A 16713-nucleotide genomic window follows, 5' to 3' on the forward strand; every position below is an offset into this window, starting at 1 on the left:
TAGGGACAAAAAAACTCTCGGGAATATTGAGCCAACTTTTGACAGTGATACAGTTAAAAATATTCATTCTTGTTCCCGTTAATGATTTCATACAAATAAAGGAATTAAAAGACTGAAGCTGATGAAATTCCAAGGTGTTAGGTGATATCTTTTCTCAGCATTCTCTGCGCCAAAAACCCACGAAAATGGAAATATTTGGTGGAATTGAAGGAAATGCTGTAAGTCTTTCAATAAAAATCAATTGACTTAAATAATATTTCAAAGAGTTGAAATAATAAAAAATAATAATTTAAATTTAATGGAAAGCATAACCTCACCCTAATGGAGGTATTATGCAGTTCTTTTCTATTTTGATTAGCTATTAATGAAATGATCATTTCACAACGCAAGTGATTCATATGACAGTGCATCATATTGATAAGTCTAAGAAAATAGGCGTTGATGTATTAATATCTAAGGTTTTTAAAATTCATTTACCATTATACAATTTAATAAGTGCCCATCAAACGAAAATTTAATCTTCCTGAATAAAATTTTGATCTAAAAGTACTGAAAGATCATTACTGTTAAAATAGCAATAAGTATTGCAATCAAGAGGTACTATGGGATCTTCCATACGAAAGAAGTGGATGATGACAACACGGATGCAATAAAATTTACACCCAGGAGACCACACATAAGGAGAAAAAGCTCGATTATAAAAACAAGGAAAGGTTATTTCTGGCTCCGAAAACTTGGCTCAACAGAATTACAAGTGAATCATTCCGCAAACAGAAGAATGAGTAACGGCCATAAACGCAAGCAGGAAATTTGGAGGAATTGTCTTAAAGATAATTGTGCGATGAAAAGCTCTAGATAAAGTGTATAAAACTTTTAATCTCTCATCAACAAGGAGTGCGTATACAATGGATAAAAAGTAAGACAGGAATGTGAAACATGGAAAATAATAAATAACTCTTTAAATAAATATGAAGCAAACACCATGAATCAAAACAGTAAGAATGTGCATCAAGAAAAACAGAACAGAAGATGAAAAAAAACATGGTAACAGGTTTCCTCGAGTGCTATGTCGGTTATGAGTAGGAAAAAATACCCACTTTAACACATAAGTTGGGCTTTTAAACACTGGATGTTCCATGAAGAGAAATATGCATTATTAATTTCCATTGTTCATCAAATCATTGCATCAATAATTTACACCACCATCAATTTTTAGATAGCAAAGACATGTAACGGAAATTTAAGTTTCGAAACCCTTCACGTGAGAGTAAGCAAAGAAGAGAATAGCAAGAAATGCAAACCTTTATACAACAAGGCTATTTTCGATTGCATGACATTAATGTCTAGATTTAATGAACAACGTTGGAAATTTAGTTTCAATTAGCAATAATTACTTCAGGGAAAGATCAGCCTCAACAAATTCACTGATTGAACAAAAATATAAACATTCAAGATAAATAAAATCTCTCTTTAAATAAATATTATATATGCATAATGACACGTTAGTAATACCGAATTGCGATTGATAATGGGTGAGAATACTAAAAAACAAATGTCAAGACGATCACCCATCTCACTTCTGTACATTTATGTACAAGTCATTCGCGAGGGATGCGATCAGTAAAAAGTGACCGATATAATTAATCCATCCCTTTCTTACTCAGAAGTCCCTCTAAAAACAAAACGTCCATGCCTCCAACTATTAGATAAATATTAATCCTGCCGTTCACCGTGCCCACGCGATCGGCGCGACGGGGTGATGATGGTGGTGGTAGCCGAAGGGAGGCGGCGCCATGCCGGCCGACGGGGAGGGCGTCGAGGGCGCGGGGTTCGAACCCGGGCTCCCCGCAGAGGAGGGCGCCAGGCCGCCGCCGGGAGAGTGGTTCCCGGGCGGGGACGCAGGCGGCGCCGAGGAGGAGAGCGGCGAAAAGGCGGAGTCCATGCTGCGGGTCACGAGCAGCTGGTTGCGGGCGCCCGCCGGCGGCTTCCCCGGCAGATGCGTCTGCTTCGCTGGGGGCGACTCGGGCTCCGTGCCCCCCTTTGCCCTGCCGATCAGCGAGTCGATGCTGAAACCTCCGCCCTTCTGGTGCAGCTTGGTGAGCCCAAGGGTCGCGCCCATGTCCGCGCCGCTGCTCACCGGTACCGGCTTGGGCAGCACCGCCTGCACAGGGGCCTGCAACTGTGGGGCGGATCCGCCACCGCCGGCCCCGCTCCTGAGGACGCCTCCCAGGCCGAGTGGCGCGAGGGTCAGGGGCGGCAAAGGGCCGAGATATGGGTAGTGCAACGGGGGCGGTGGGGGCGGCGGGGGTGGGGCGTGGTGGTGATGGTGGTGTGGATGGTGCGGGTGCGGGGGGCCGAAGAGCATGGCCGCTGCGGCTGCCGCAGCCTGGTGGTAGGGGTCCATGAAAGCGTGTGGATGGTGGTGCGGGTGATGGTCCCGGAGGAACAGCTCCGGCGGCTGCCGCTTGTACCGCTTGCGGCGCCGGAGGAAGCTGCCGTTGTCGAACATATCCTCTGCCATGGGGTCCAGCGTCCAGTAGTTGCCCTTGCCCGGGTTTCCTGGCTCCCGTGGGATCTTGATGAAGCAGTCGTTGAGCGAGAGGTTGTGCCGGATGGAGTTCTGCCACGCCGGGAACTTGTCGCGGTAGTAAGGGAAGCGGGACATGATGAACTCGCAGATGCCGCTTAGGGTCAGCTTCTTGTGCGGGGACTGTAGGATGGCCATGGTGATTAGGGCAATGTAGGAGTATGGGGGCTTTACGAGGGCAGTCCCTGTTGATGAAGATTTGCCCTTCTTACCCTCCTCATCTTCATCTCCAACGCCCTTGCCGTCAGACTGCGTCGTGCTCGATGACCTGTTGAGGCCATCGTGAGTTGATGGGCCGTCTGAGACGTTGCCCGGGGAGGAACCTTGACGCGGAGATGAGGAGGAAGGAATGAATCCGTGGAGGTCATCGTCGTCCGAATCCACGTTTATGTCCGAGTCCATGTCAATCTCTTCGTCCTCCTCTGGCTTCGGCCTCGGCTCCTCAGAACCATCCCGAGTCCTCGACCTCATCTTGGCCTTGAGATCTGCCTCCTCGTCATCGTCCTCCTCCGTCTCCTCTTCCGACAGCCTATTATGTAAACGCTGCTGAAGCAGTAGATTTCCCCTAGAGTTTGTCATGCCCTCCGGTCCCTGGTGAGAGACCTCCTGGCCCCCTGGACCATGGAGGGCCCCCGGAGAGGCCAGTATGGAGGACGGACCGTGTTGTCTGTGCTGCAGCATCGCCGGGGAAGGCGCCGCAAACAGACCACCGCCGGGAGGGGAGAGGGCGCTTTGCGTCTGCAGACCAACGTGGCCCATGGCGAGCGGGTGGGCGAAATGGTGCTGCAGGAGCCTCTGGTGCGGGTGGTGGTGGGGGTGCGGATGCGGGTGGAAGGGGCTGTGGTGGTGCAGGTGGTGCAGTGAGGGTGGAGGCGGGATGGAAGGGTCGGGGCGGGGCCGGAGGTCCAGCGGCGATGAGGACGTGGAGGACGCGGAAGATGCGGAGGATGCGAGCGGGTGGTGCACCATCATGGCGGAGGGTTGCTGCACGGAGAGGAGCGCCGATGGGGCGACGCTTGCAGAGGAGGCGGGGTCCTCCATGCCGAGACACATTGGGGATTGGCGGGCGGCCGTACGGCGCTCCGCGGACGAGGGCGCGACGGCGGGACTCGGACGACACCCGGCTGCCCCACTCGGTATAAGGAGTCCGTGGAACGCGGTCGAGCTCGGTGCGGCGCGCGACCCGCTCCTTAGGGGACACGTAGGGGGCCGCCTACGGCGTAAAAACTTGGAGAAGCCGGAGCCGACACGAGCGAGCGTTTGTCATGAAATATTCACACGAAAACCACTTTAAGAGAGTTTGTCCCTTCTTGGTGCCTCATTTAAAGTCTGATGAACGAAGCTTGCCTAAACATACTTTTTCGAAAACTTCGATTCTTCGCGGGCAGCTCAAGGTCCATGCGAAGTAAAAAAAGATAAACGCTACATAGCCAATCAGCTTAATAGATTTATTAATGGTCGATTCGTATAGGCAGCCAGAGAAATCAAAATTATTTTATTATCTTCCACAGCTCAACGACTAATAGGAAATCACTTTTACATAAATAAAAAATACTAGTCACTTGAAAGATGACATTTCGCGACGAGCACAATATAATCACGCACTTCACGCGTCAGTCCACAGTTCCAGTCAAAGTAAACAGAATTTGGCACGGAGCACTAAGTAAATCACAGTAATGTGGTGCAGTTCAGTATTTATCGCCGGGGTGGTGTCCGTCAAATTCCTCGGAGTATATGTAAACAAATCATAATCGAGGATTTTTACGGCACCACCAACGGGCCAGGACCGCGGGCCGAGCAAACACGCGGAGGTGACACTTATCAAATTGGCGGTGGGCGTTCACGCGCTACAATCCCAACCGACACGGAACGCGCGTCGCCTGGGCTAAGAATCAGGAAGATGTCTCTCTCGGAGGAAAAGCGAGCACAACACGTCCTTCCTCTCGTCCGTGTGGTTTACGAATGATAAACCCCTCGCCTGCGACGGACCAAACACCTCGTGCGCACTCCGGAGACCCCTGGAGGGCGAGGAATGGTTATCCCTGAAGAGGGGAACAGTTTGCGGGCGAGGTGTGCCGACTGAGTATAGCTAGAAAGGGGCGGGAGGGGTTAAGAGGGATGAACTTACGAGCTCAAAAGGGGGGAGGGGGGCGAGAAAGGGGGGGAGCTACCCATATGGTGGTGTGAGGCCAGGATTGAAAACCCTGGACGGCGTAGGATGGGGGGGGACATTGTTGCCGGGAGGGAGACGGAGAGACCGCGGAAACGGGGTAGGGGTAGAACTCAGGGGGCGCAACCCCTGGTTCAGGACGGGGTGGACGGAAAACACGGCCGGGAAGTGACAGGTCCAAGCCCAGCCCAGCGAGATTCAAAGCATCGGGAGCGGAAGTTTTGAGACGAGGGCTCCCATTGGTGGGGAGGATTTCCCTCCACCCCCAGTACCGTCCTCGTAGAGGGGGGAGACGGCAGGTTTGCTTGGCGCAGGCTTGGGCGGCAGGCGCGGGGAGGCTCGCTTCTTTGCCGACCGGGACGTGGCGGGGTAAGGGAGGCTGGTGACTTGGTGGGCGGGGCTTGGGTTTCTCTCGCTAAAGGGGGCAGGCGGAGAGAGGCGAGGGAGGGTGAAAGGGAGAGGAGAAGGCGAGGAAGATGGAAGAAGAAGCTGCAAGAAAGAGGTGCACAACAGCACTGCGAGTAAATATAGTCTTCCATCAATTTTGCAGCGACACCACGTGGGAGCGCGCGTTGGAGGGAAGGAGGCGATAAACAAGCCGAGGAAGAATTGGAAACGTGAAGGACGAAGAAGAGAGCGCACCAATCATCGCAGCGCCGTGAACGAGAGGTAAGCGCATGCCGCACTTCCGAACGGGAGGCAAAAAATATCGCTAAAAAACAGTTCAAAAAAATAAATTCCCAATGGGTTTAATATTCAGCGGGAAGGTTAAGGGATTGAATGATTGTAGAAATTCTCGTTAAGTTAAATGGCATAGTGTATGACAACTACGTAGAAATGTGTTCTTTACGGCAAATCTGCTTGGTTTTTAGTGTGCGTGTGTGAATTTTTTCGTTTTTTTAACAATTTTATTTGCGCGTGAGTGGTCGCTGCTGTAAATCGAATCCCTGTAAGTGCGAATTTGGGAAATAATCTTTGAAAATTAGTTCAATAGTATGATTTCTCTGAGATAGAAATTTTTAATGGACAGGTAGAGGAATTGGATAAGTTGGAGAAATCCTCGAAGTCTTAAGTGTACGAGTTTGCAAGATGTGCGCGTAGGAGAAAAATCACTTGGGAACAAATCCGCTAGGCGTGTGAGTGAGCGTATAAGTGCCGTCAGTCTTTTTCTTTTTAAATTTTTTATGGGTGTTTTCACTGCCTTTCAAGAAAACGTCGTAAACCTGAGTTTGTGTATGTCTGGGATAAAATGCGAAGAATATTGTTATTAGGGGCGAATCTGCGACTTTTATGAGTGCGAATTTTTGTTTTCCTTTGTTGTTTATTTTTGTGTATTTTTCAAATCGATTTACTTTATTGCATTCCTTCTACCGATCCATTCATTCTACCAATCCCTTAAATTGCTCCCTGGACTATACCTAATACAATGGAGAATTTATTTTATCTAACTAATGCACGGCCGTAGTACATCCTTATCTCATATCATTACAAATCAGGCGCGGTTCAGCGGCTGGAGCAGCAGTCCAGATTCTAACTCACTTTCTGGTTTCCTTCATGCTATACTTTTTATATTCCCGACATATTTCACCACTCTCCGATTGTGAAATCGTGTGTTAGGGAAGACAAGAGTACGTGGGTGGCATCCACGGCCAGTATAAAAAAAAAGAAAATTTTTCAGAATAGACCGCATTTGAAATGTGAAAAAACAGGCGGTTCTGATTTTATTCATTCTCATTTTTAATATTAATTTCCTCGATTTCGTCCCAATATTATTTTGGATTCGGTCGTACTCCTGCGACTTTGTGAGTGTTGGCTGTGTGACACTAGATCCGAGATCGCGGTTATAAGAATGTGGGGTACAGAAGTGAGGTCTTTGATGGGGGTGCGAAGTTGGTTAGGGACGATAGAAGGTGTAAATTCAAAGGCGTTATGAAGGCGAGAGTTGTGTCGGAGAAAAGGGGGATGTCACCGGGTAGTTAGTTATATTGCGACACGAATGGCTACGGTTTTAAGCGGCCGATGGAAGGCAATTTCAATAGCAAAAATTCACCACGATGCAGCGTCGCTGACCAAACAACTTGATTAATATATACAATATCCCTCAATACTAGTATCAAGAGGTTGGTCGGTGGGAAATAAAACTGTGGCACAAGATAGAATTTTCAGGTAGTAGTATTTGTTAAGCTAACATTCGGAGTATTTTTACACCTCCGCTGACGCTATGTGAACCAATATAGAAAAGTGACTGATATAGCTACCCCTTGTTACGGTAAAAAAAAGCACGTTGATATAACTTATTCGTGAATAAATAAATGTATGTATTGAGTAGGTGTGCAAACAGGATCATAAATTAATTAAAGCGATTCTAATAGAATGATTTCTTTCACTTCTATGACTTCTTCTCAAAATTTAATAATGAGTGTTACTAACGAAGAACGAATATTGAAAACCAGAAGACTTATTTCTTTTGCAACGAAAAAAGACTCGAGGTACAACGTTTACGAATAGCAAAATTTATATTTCCCTGCGGTAGGCTACACTATAACAATAGGAAATGGTAATTTTGTAAATTTCATTGCATGGATTAATGTATGTTTGAGTGAGCGTGATGGATTTCATTATAACAGTGTGTCATTGTTCTGTAGCCCAGTTAACGATGCTGGACGTCATTAGATGCATGAGGGGGGGGGGAATTGAAAGGGCTGTTAAAAATAGTTCATGAGACTTTAGCGCGGAATTTTGGGAAGTGTAATAGAGGCAAACGATTTCGCTGGTGACACGGCATTTTTGGGCGCCAGCGAGCAATATTTACTGCTTGCCGTAGTTAACTTAAACTTTTGGAAAATTATTAATGGCGTTACTTTCAATCGGTCGAGAATTTGAAGGACGATGAAAAATAACTTGCAATAAATAATAATTATTAATAATATTAGCAATGTAACCACGGAGTGAAGATTTAATCACTGTTTTTTGCAAAATTTTATTGTACTCGGTAATACACCTAGTGGTAAGTTACAATATCATTATTATGCATAAACGACAGTTTCTTTTCAATGTAATTGAATTTAATTAATGCATTCGTTTCCACAGATATTCCCGGAGAGTGTGTGTCGCATCGGACAGAGGAAAATATCTTACAGGTATCAAAGAACATTGCTTGTAGTTGGAATTCGTGCGATTGATTTTATGGATTGATTATAACAGCTTCATGATTAAGTAAAGGTATCATCCACAGGCATTATATTCAATTCCAAGTTGGTATTCGTGATCGGCCAAATAGAAATTCACCAAGTGAAAAACTACTACGAGTACACCTAATTTCAATACGGCCGCCAAATAGCGACAAAATTATGCCAACAAGAATTAAGTTTCTAACTTCAGCTCGTTCTTTACTACTAAACGTCTAAAAGCTTTACTACTAAACGTCAAACCTAATTTATGGATATCTAAGTATAAAAACCTTTCAATAAAGTGTTTTTTTACTTCAAAATTAATATTTGAGCGTCTATTCTTGCCTCACCATTCCGATCATTTTTAACATTGGTTAATGTGATCAGCTCTTGAGAAGTTAATATCCACGTCAATGTAAACTTGTTTCCATTATTTTTTAACCGGACAAAAAAAATTTAACCTTTCGCTAAATATCGTTGTCGACTTTATGTGAACAAGCAAATAGTGTTTTTATCAAATCGTTTACTATTTCACATCTTGATATTTGATATTTACAAAATAAATGGGCAGCATGGGAAATAGTTCTTCCACCACAGAACAGGTGAAATTACAATCTTTCACCTGTAACCATGTCCGAATTTCGTGTAATGAAAGGCTAACTGGGCATTTGGGGCGATTTCTACAAATTGAAAATACCGAACTACTTCATGGCGTCACTGTACTTATAAACGAATATTACGCCGTATTTATAAACGGATATCTCTAGCACTACCACATGTCGTAAATATCATCTATCTATATAATAAAAATTCTCATGCCCACTTTTTGATTCATATTTTGTCGATATTTCCAACCATCGTATGCTGCATTGTGGAAATCTTTTTCAATAAGTTGAGAATCCCGATTCATTGTGCAATTTTTCGACCAATAGAGTAATAAAGTTTAGGAAATGATCGCCGACTAGCAAGCGGGATACGATGTCACTTCCAGAAGAGCACAAATGTAGGAAAAAAATCCACAGGGTAAAATATTTGCGCGTACCTCCACTCGGATCGGGATTCCTAAAATTCACATTGAGAATCAAATTATGCTACAAGTGGTGCTAATTGTACGACATTACTGCCCTCTTAAAATCTAGACACTGTGTTGCTTCTTTATCTAAGGCCAGAAATAATATACCTATATAATAAGTAGGGACCCTTTTTTAGGGCACATGACACATTTTGGGAACACTGATTCGAGATCAGGACAAAGTGAATTTCCAATTGAAGATTTTTCCTTAATTGAATTTTATCAATTGAATAAGCAGTTTTACCTCCAAGTGAAACACATTGTCACACATGAACAGGATTTTTATTACCAGCTTACATCGATCACCTGATGGATTTTTACTAACATAAACAGAGTGATGTAGATACCTCAACATTTTTCTTCCACATCCGGATACATGCATTAGCTACCAAAAATGTTTTTTTATACATTCAACAATTCTAAGCTTCCAAACAAAAAAAATGCTCTTTTATCTGAAAATTTCCCAACGGTATAGAATATAAAATATAGTCCATGGAATGTTTTATTGATAAATGGTCTCCCGCGATCTTCGATTAGTTTATAATAATTTGATATGAATAAATTTTACCAAACGTGCCGCAAACAAAATCATTTGCATTTTCGATAACAATCACAGTAATAGGAATATTATAAAATTCTATAAGCTTTTACACTCGTTCAATTGGGTGCTAATAAAATAAGGTAATACGTTATCTCAGCAGAATTCACATTCGTCAACTTTACACCAAGCGTTACGTTGCCATATGCATCATTTGTCAAATAAACTACTTTCATGATCATTTGCGATATAATATTCAATATAATGTGCGTGAAAACAGGCTTATATACTTTAACACCGCTGTTTGTCAAATATTGACGGCAGTATATTCGACTAACTGACTTACTCTCATAAAATGGCAAGCTCCCAATTTTCTTAACCATCAACTTAACACTACACATTTCGTAGCTAATCAAATCGTAATTAAGTTGAAGAAAACTTATGCGACGTCTTTTTTAAAGGATGTTCAAATATTTCCCTACATCGCGTCGAAAACAGTTCTTCACGTGAATGTTTGTCAACGAGACGTTATGACGACAACTACCCTGGTTCCCTCAGGTATTGGTAATATTTTATTTGCAACTACGAGAGCACGCCACCTCTAGGGAACGATATAATGTTTACAAATTGTTTAAGCATATTTTCTCCGCTTTTCATGCATAAAAATTCTCTTGAAATAAGGCCGTTCAAAGTTACCGCATCTTACCTATTCATCAACTTTTCTACGTGTTTAAAATCTTGGGTAATCGACGGCAGAACTTCACGCTGATTATAGTGAATTTCAGATACAATGGGGGGAGTTATTTATATAACTGATCATCTCATTTCAAATATATTTGTGAATTACACTAATTAGCGCCAGAAGCAATAATTCACAAAAATGTTTTCAACTTTACGTTTTTTCCGCAGTTTCATCAGCCCTGCGGTAACATTTTCCTAGCAGCTACGAGAGCGCATCACGAGGGAGCAATGAGTTGTTTTTGCAATCGCGAAGTAATTATTTTCAAAATTTGTTTTTCGAAAAGTAGAGTAAAAAAATAAAATAAATTTGAAATAAATTTATACAAAATTCCCACAGTTACTAACCTCATACTATTTATTTCGTTTTAATTAACAGCTTCATCGATAAAAAAAGCCTGTTCATATTACAACCACAGTTTAGATTCCACATCGTGCCTGAAAAAAGAATGTTATCAACGCGACGTTTTGTCAACAATTACCCGAGTTTCATCAGCCCTGTCGTAGCATTTTCATAGCAGTTACGTTAGCAGATCTTAAGGGAACGAGGATTTTTTTGCAATTGTGTAGGCATTATTTCCCAATTAAGAATCTGAGTTTTTCCCGGCAGATGTTTCCTCGGCCTACAATATGCAGGCCCAACGAAATGTCGGCCGACAACTTGCAGACCCTGACCAGGTTGGAAACCTGGGAAGAAATCAATAATTTTTACCTCATGTTTTACGAGCATTAAGGTCTGATGGAATAAATTTATGAAAAATCTCCGCATCAGTACTTACTAACTTTATACCACAGAATTTGTCGTTATAAACACCTTCAATGACACATAAAAAACATCGTCATGTATCAAACACATTATAAATCCCACATCGCGCCTGAAACAAGAATGTTATCAATGTTTTGTCCACAAATACCCTAGTTTCATCAGCTCTGTAGTAACATTTTCGTAGCAGCTACAAGAGTACATCTTGAGGGAGCTACGAGTTTTTTTTTTGCAATCGCATTGCTCAGATGAAATAAATTTAAACAAAACCTCTACATTGGTACTTAGCAACGTTACATTAAACATTCCATAGTTATGAACAGCTTCATCAAATCAGAAAAACCTCATCATATATCAACCATATTTAAAATTCCACATCGCCTCTGAAACAAGAATGTTATCAACGTGACGTGTTTTGTCCACAATTACCCGAGTTTCATCAGCCAGCGGTAACATTTTGGTAGCAGCTACGAGGGCACGTCATCATGCGAAGGAGGGCCTCCTTTTGCCCCCCCCCCCCCCCCCACCCTCGACAACAATAAAAAGGCGAGGGACAAAGAAACGATAAGAAAAGGCGCCCTCCATGCTTGACATTTCGAGGAGGGTGAGGGAGAGAAGGGAGAAAGGGTTGCAGCAGCCACGCTGCTCCGAGGAGGAACGAAAAAGCGAGGTGGACGAGAGGCCAAGCAGACAAAAACATCGATCCCGACCGAAAGAAACCTCCCCTTGGGCGTCCGGGACCACCAACGAACGAACGCGGATCCATAGGAAAAAAAAGAAAGGATGGGAATGATGAAAATTGGAGGCATAAAAAGGGCATACGACCCCATTGATGGGGACCACTAGCTGATGACATTGGGAACAAAGGGTTCGGAGTAGATTTGTGCAGTTGAGAGTCTGAGGTTTAACGTTTGAGATGAGAACAAGGTTGTACCATATCTCATCAACATCTACATAATACACTGCGACCCATCTCTCATCACTGAGTGTTTGGCAGGGGGTGATCAATCACCAACATGCACAATGCAAGTGGAAGGCCACATGAACACCATACGGTCATAAATTGCGCATAATAACAAAAAAGACGTGCACATTCATGAAAAGGCAAAACTTGCCTAAGGTTAGAAAAATCCCAGTGACGTAGCCAGGATTTTGAAATATATTCAGGATATATCCAAGTAAAGATTAGGTATAAATCTTGTAGATTGAGCATAATTCTAAATGAGAACAATCGATTATACTTGCCGATAAAATAAATATATCGTAAATAAAAACTAACCAACCAAACCTTTCCAACCCTTCTAAATTTTTACCGTTTTCGACTAAGGATTAGTTTGGGGTGAGCTCTACCTTTTCCAATTCCTCATTGATGAAAAACAAATGTGAATTTTAACTAAATAAGGAAGGAAAATACTACTTATCTCGTGCATAGAAGGTACCACGGTTGCTCTAAGCGTCTTACGGTAGAAATGTATCATGTTAAACATTTCCTCATTATTCTCATTTATCCTGGTTTATGAGGTTTGACGGTATTCCATCATATTTTGTCACGTATTGTCGAAGTTATGTAATTTTTCTCTTCTGTCAAATCTTGATTGCCTATTTCTGCCTCAAAACCAAATCGAGCGACTTTTCATGACGATTTTTTCTTGTAGCTACATAATTGTACTTCCTATATGTAGTATTAATAAAAACGACTTAGTTTTCAAATAATAGTCTTAGGGATCGCACTTGATATGGACATGAGATGGTGTGGCTTTTAAATTTCACTAAAGCCTTTTGATTTGACATGTTAGATTGATCGCGGATAATTAGTCATGAAGGTATGCAGAAACCTGGCATTCCTTGTGCCAATTTCCATAGTGGCATTTTAACCAAATTGTAGCTTATAAAATAGAGTGTAGAAAAAAGGTTAACATTTTTCTTAGGTTTAAAACCATGTGAAGCGGTCCATTTTAGCTTTACGTCAGAAGTCGCGACCACAGTAAATACTTTACCCTACGATAAACGGCTGGGTTCGATGAATGATATTTCAACCAGGTTTTTAAGTGGGATCGCTTTTCCGCGTTGGATCATGTTCGAAGATTTGAATCTTAAAATACTTGCCCTGATGAAAGAACAACTTTGGACCCCAAAACCATTATCATGGACCACCATCAGATTAAAAATTCGATGCCTTACTGTTTCATTTTTCTCATTCAAATCATTTTATTGCGATTTCATTGTTTCCATTCTAGCCTCTGATTTAAAAGGAAGAAGGATTAAATTCATCTAAAAAAATGCAAGGGAGTTTAAAGCAATCATAGCATTACGCATAAGGACCTACGTCCACCCTACAGTCATTCGACGAGCAAACGGAAGAGTATGTTAGCTCCTTCCCACCCTACCAATAGGTTGAAGACCCCTAAGGCAAAACCTTCACCCTTTGCCGTTTTCCTTCCCGTACACCCCGACAGAAAAACCCTTGGCCCCCTTCCTCCTTGTGGAGCAATCCTGAACTAGGGTCTCCCGCATCAAAACTGGCATTTAGGGAGGAAAAATGCAGAAGCGCTACAGGAGAGGTGGGGACACAGGGCTGCCAACCCTTCCGAATTATTTACTCGTTAGATTATTTTCTTAGGGCCAGATTTTTAACGATTGGTTAGCGCTAACTATAAGATGAAACAGCCTTCCAGTTTACCTGGCGGTGGCTGAATGTTTTCGTTTGCTTGAAGTGTAACCTTATACTGAAGCTAGCCAGAATTGTCAACCACCTCAAGGTAAAGTGAAAGGCTGCATCATCTTATGGTTAGCGTTAACCATACATTATAAAACCGACCCTTAGTTTATCAATGACGAAAGCAACGTATATTAAAATTGTAAGCTATTCAAAATATTTGACCACATTATTTTTAGCATAAAAAAGGATTATCACATTTCCCCCTATTTCACCCGTCTTGATTGGTTGAAGGCAAAAGCCAAGAGAATGTAATCGCTTGGACCTCTACTCTCTTTTCAAAAGTGATCAGCCAAGCTTCCTAAGTTCCTGATTTTTCTTATCTCCCCCCCTCCCCCACAGAACTACCACCAATGAAAAATCTTTCTCTGTTGTCGGAACGCGATTATGAAACAGTATTCCAAAGGTTGTAAAATATTGTTTCTTTGTCTGCTTTCAAGCAAAGATTTTTTCGATTTATACGAACCCTCGAAAGTATATATCTTCTTTTTACACTTCTTATATTTTCATGTCATTTTTCACTTTGATTTTTCCGCCTTCGCTTATAGTTTCTAATTATAATTTTTTAATTTGTATATTATGAGCTATTATGTAAGTCATAGCCATAATACGTTCTTAATGGACAATGTCCAAGAACAATTAATCATATCATTATATACGACAATGGCCTACATGTAAGAGGGTTATTCGGGTTTCCCACTGGATGATTGCTAACATTACACCCGACACTTAGGGAGCCGATTTGGTCCGAGACATGGGCGCCGGGAGCAAAAATTCGAGAAAAGGGTTGATGGATAAATTCAAAGAGAATACGGTGGGGTACTCACGAAATAAGGATAATTATTTGCGTTTAAGCTAAGTACGCCACTTGGATCTGTTGTAGTATTTACTAATAGTACCATCGTGTTTATTTATTTTAATTTCGCAAATATATTAAACATAAATATTAAGGCGAACCTAATTTAATATTTGCACTCCACTACACAATGGTCTTGACCTTAACCCATAAATTACAATCTATAAAATCTACAGGAGCGAATGATGAGGAATAGTCCTAGTTGTAAGTTTGAGAAGGAATCGTCACCCCTCTGAACCCTTCTCCCACCCTAATCTGTCTGCTCCCTTCCCAATTCAGTTGGTATAAATTGGCAGAAGAAAAGAGCATGAACACAAGATAGAATTATGTGAAAGCATCAGAACGTGCCGTTTAATTTGATTTATTGAGTTTTAAAGTGGAACCTACAAATTCTAATCATTCACGATGGAATACTTCCTTCCTATCTCACTTGAAACAACCATTTTTGTAAAATGGTAAATTTAATGTACGAAGGAGAGACTTAACTTAACCGGTATATTGAATTTAGCGATATTTCCATTATGTTAAAGAAATTTTTTATTGTAAAATTTTTTCGAAACCTTAATTTCTCACTTTTTCAGGTTGTAAACCCTGCGGGGGAGTAGAATAGTAGTTAAAAGGTAGTTTAAATTTAGCAGTAGTTCCATTAAGTAGGTATGTCAAAAATATTTTCTTGTAGTACTTCGTCGAGAGTATGATTTCTCACTTTTTTCAGGTTGGCAGCCCTGCGGGGAGGAGATCATCCTGGGTGAAAGGGGTTACAGCCCTACTTCCACCCCTTCCCCACACCACCCGCTCCACCAGCATCCAGCTCCCGTCTCCGCGTCAGTTGCGATGACTGCCAGCGCGACCCATGCAACAATTGTAGCCACTGCCGCTCCAAACAATTATTTCTGTCGCATTTCCTCCAGACCCACCCTCGTAAAACCCTTCCACAGTGGAAAAGAGAGGTACCCGCACAACTTTCCGAACCCCGCCCCCCCTTCACCCACGCCTACCAGCCACCCACCCTTTTGTGCGCCGCGCACGGAGGAGAGGAGAAATAAATAAAAAAAAGAGAAGCGAGTTTTCCGCGTATCGGATGTTTTAAAGAGAGGAAAATGAGGATGAGGCCCTCTCTCCTCCTTTTCTTTTTTTTATATATATTTTCGCTTTGTCCCCGCCACCACCCCCGCGCCGATCTTTTTCGCTCGGCTGAGAGCGCGCTAATTACGTAGCTAGGCATATTAGGGCAAAGAGAGGCCACGGGAGAGAAGAAGAAAAGAGTTCCACGGGAAAAAGGAGAGGGTTATCGCGAGCAGAAAGGGATATAAACGGTGGGTTTACACACAGAGGAACACGAGAATTAATTGTTCAAACGTTTTCCTGTCCCGTCGATAGAAAGTAACGGAGAAACTACGTGGAGTTAGATAAAAAGTCAAGGAGCAAATGCATTTACGCCAGATCAGAGTTGCCTGAACTCCAACCGCATGAATATTACGATCCGGTGTGCCACTCATTTATCAGTTATCAGGGGCGCCGACTTATAAAAAATATTGGGGGGCCCATATCCGAGGTCTTGCCCCGGGAAGAGGCTACATTCAAAGTGTGTCTTAGCACCGAAACACTATCATGATTCACACCACCTGATTCAGTTAACCTGCTTAACCTTATAATTATTTGTTTTAATGCATTGTTGAATTTATTTTAAAAGGTAACTATCGTCAAGCATGGGAAATAAAAATTACCAATATATTTTTGTGATTTCACAAAGCATAATATAACATAATTATTTTCTTGAATTATTGAGGGGGCTCCGCCCCCCCAAACGAATCTTTGAGGGGGCTCGGGCCCCCTCAGGCCCCATGGAGTCGGCGCCACTGTCAGTTATGAATATTTGGTACGGTAAGCCGCAAGTTATTCCACAAAGCACCTCGTACATATGTTGAAAGACTAGGAATGTGTTTGCATTGCATTGATTCAACGAAAAGTACTCGTAGGCGTTATTGAGATAACAACTATAACTTTAATGAAGTAGCAGCACGTAGCCGGTGTAGGAAATAACCTAAATACCATCCTTAATTGCGTGGCCAGGCATAAGGAAACGAAGGAAGGTAAGCGATA

The 16713-nt window shown here is 42.5% G+C and overlaps 2 protein-coding genes across 2 annotated transcripts; one reads left to right on the forward strand and one right to left on the reverse strand.

Annotated features, from left to right (window-relative positions):
• Positions 1–856: 856 nt before the first annotated feature.
• Positions 857–4623, reverse strand: LOC124157282 (forkhead box protein D3-like). Its single transcript, XM_046531877.1, has one exon. It carries the CDS (start codon positions 3638–3640, stop codon positions 1727–1729), a length of 1914 nt encoding a protein of 637 aa, XP_046387833.1. The 5' UTR covers positions 3641–4623; the 3' UTR covers positions 857–1726.
• Positions 4157–16252, forward strand: LOC124158117. The gene is made up of 4 exons (XM_046533299.1): positions 4157–4222; positions 5179–5426; positions 7848–7897; positions 15326–16252. Exons 1-4 carry the CDS (start codon positions 4157–4159, stop codon positions 15658–15660), a joined length of 699 nt encoding a protein of 232 aa, XP_046389255.1. The 3' UTR covers positions 15661–16252.
• The last annotated feature ends 461 nt before the right edge of the window (positions 16253–16713 follow it).

The sequence above is a fragment of the Ischnura elegans genome, chromosome 4 (assembly GCF_921293095.1).
Source record: "Ischnura elegans chromosome 4, ioIscEleg1.1, whole genome shotgun sequence".
NCBI classification, from domain to species: domain Eukaryota; kingdom Metazoa; phylum Arthropoda; class Insecta; order Odonata; family Coenagrionidae; genus Ischnura; species Ischnura elegans.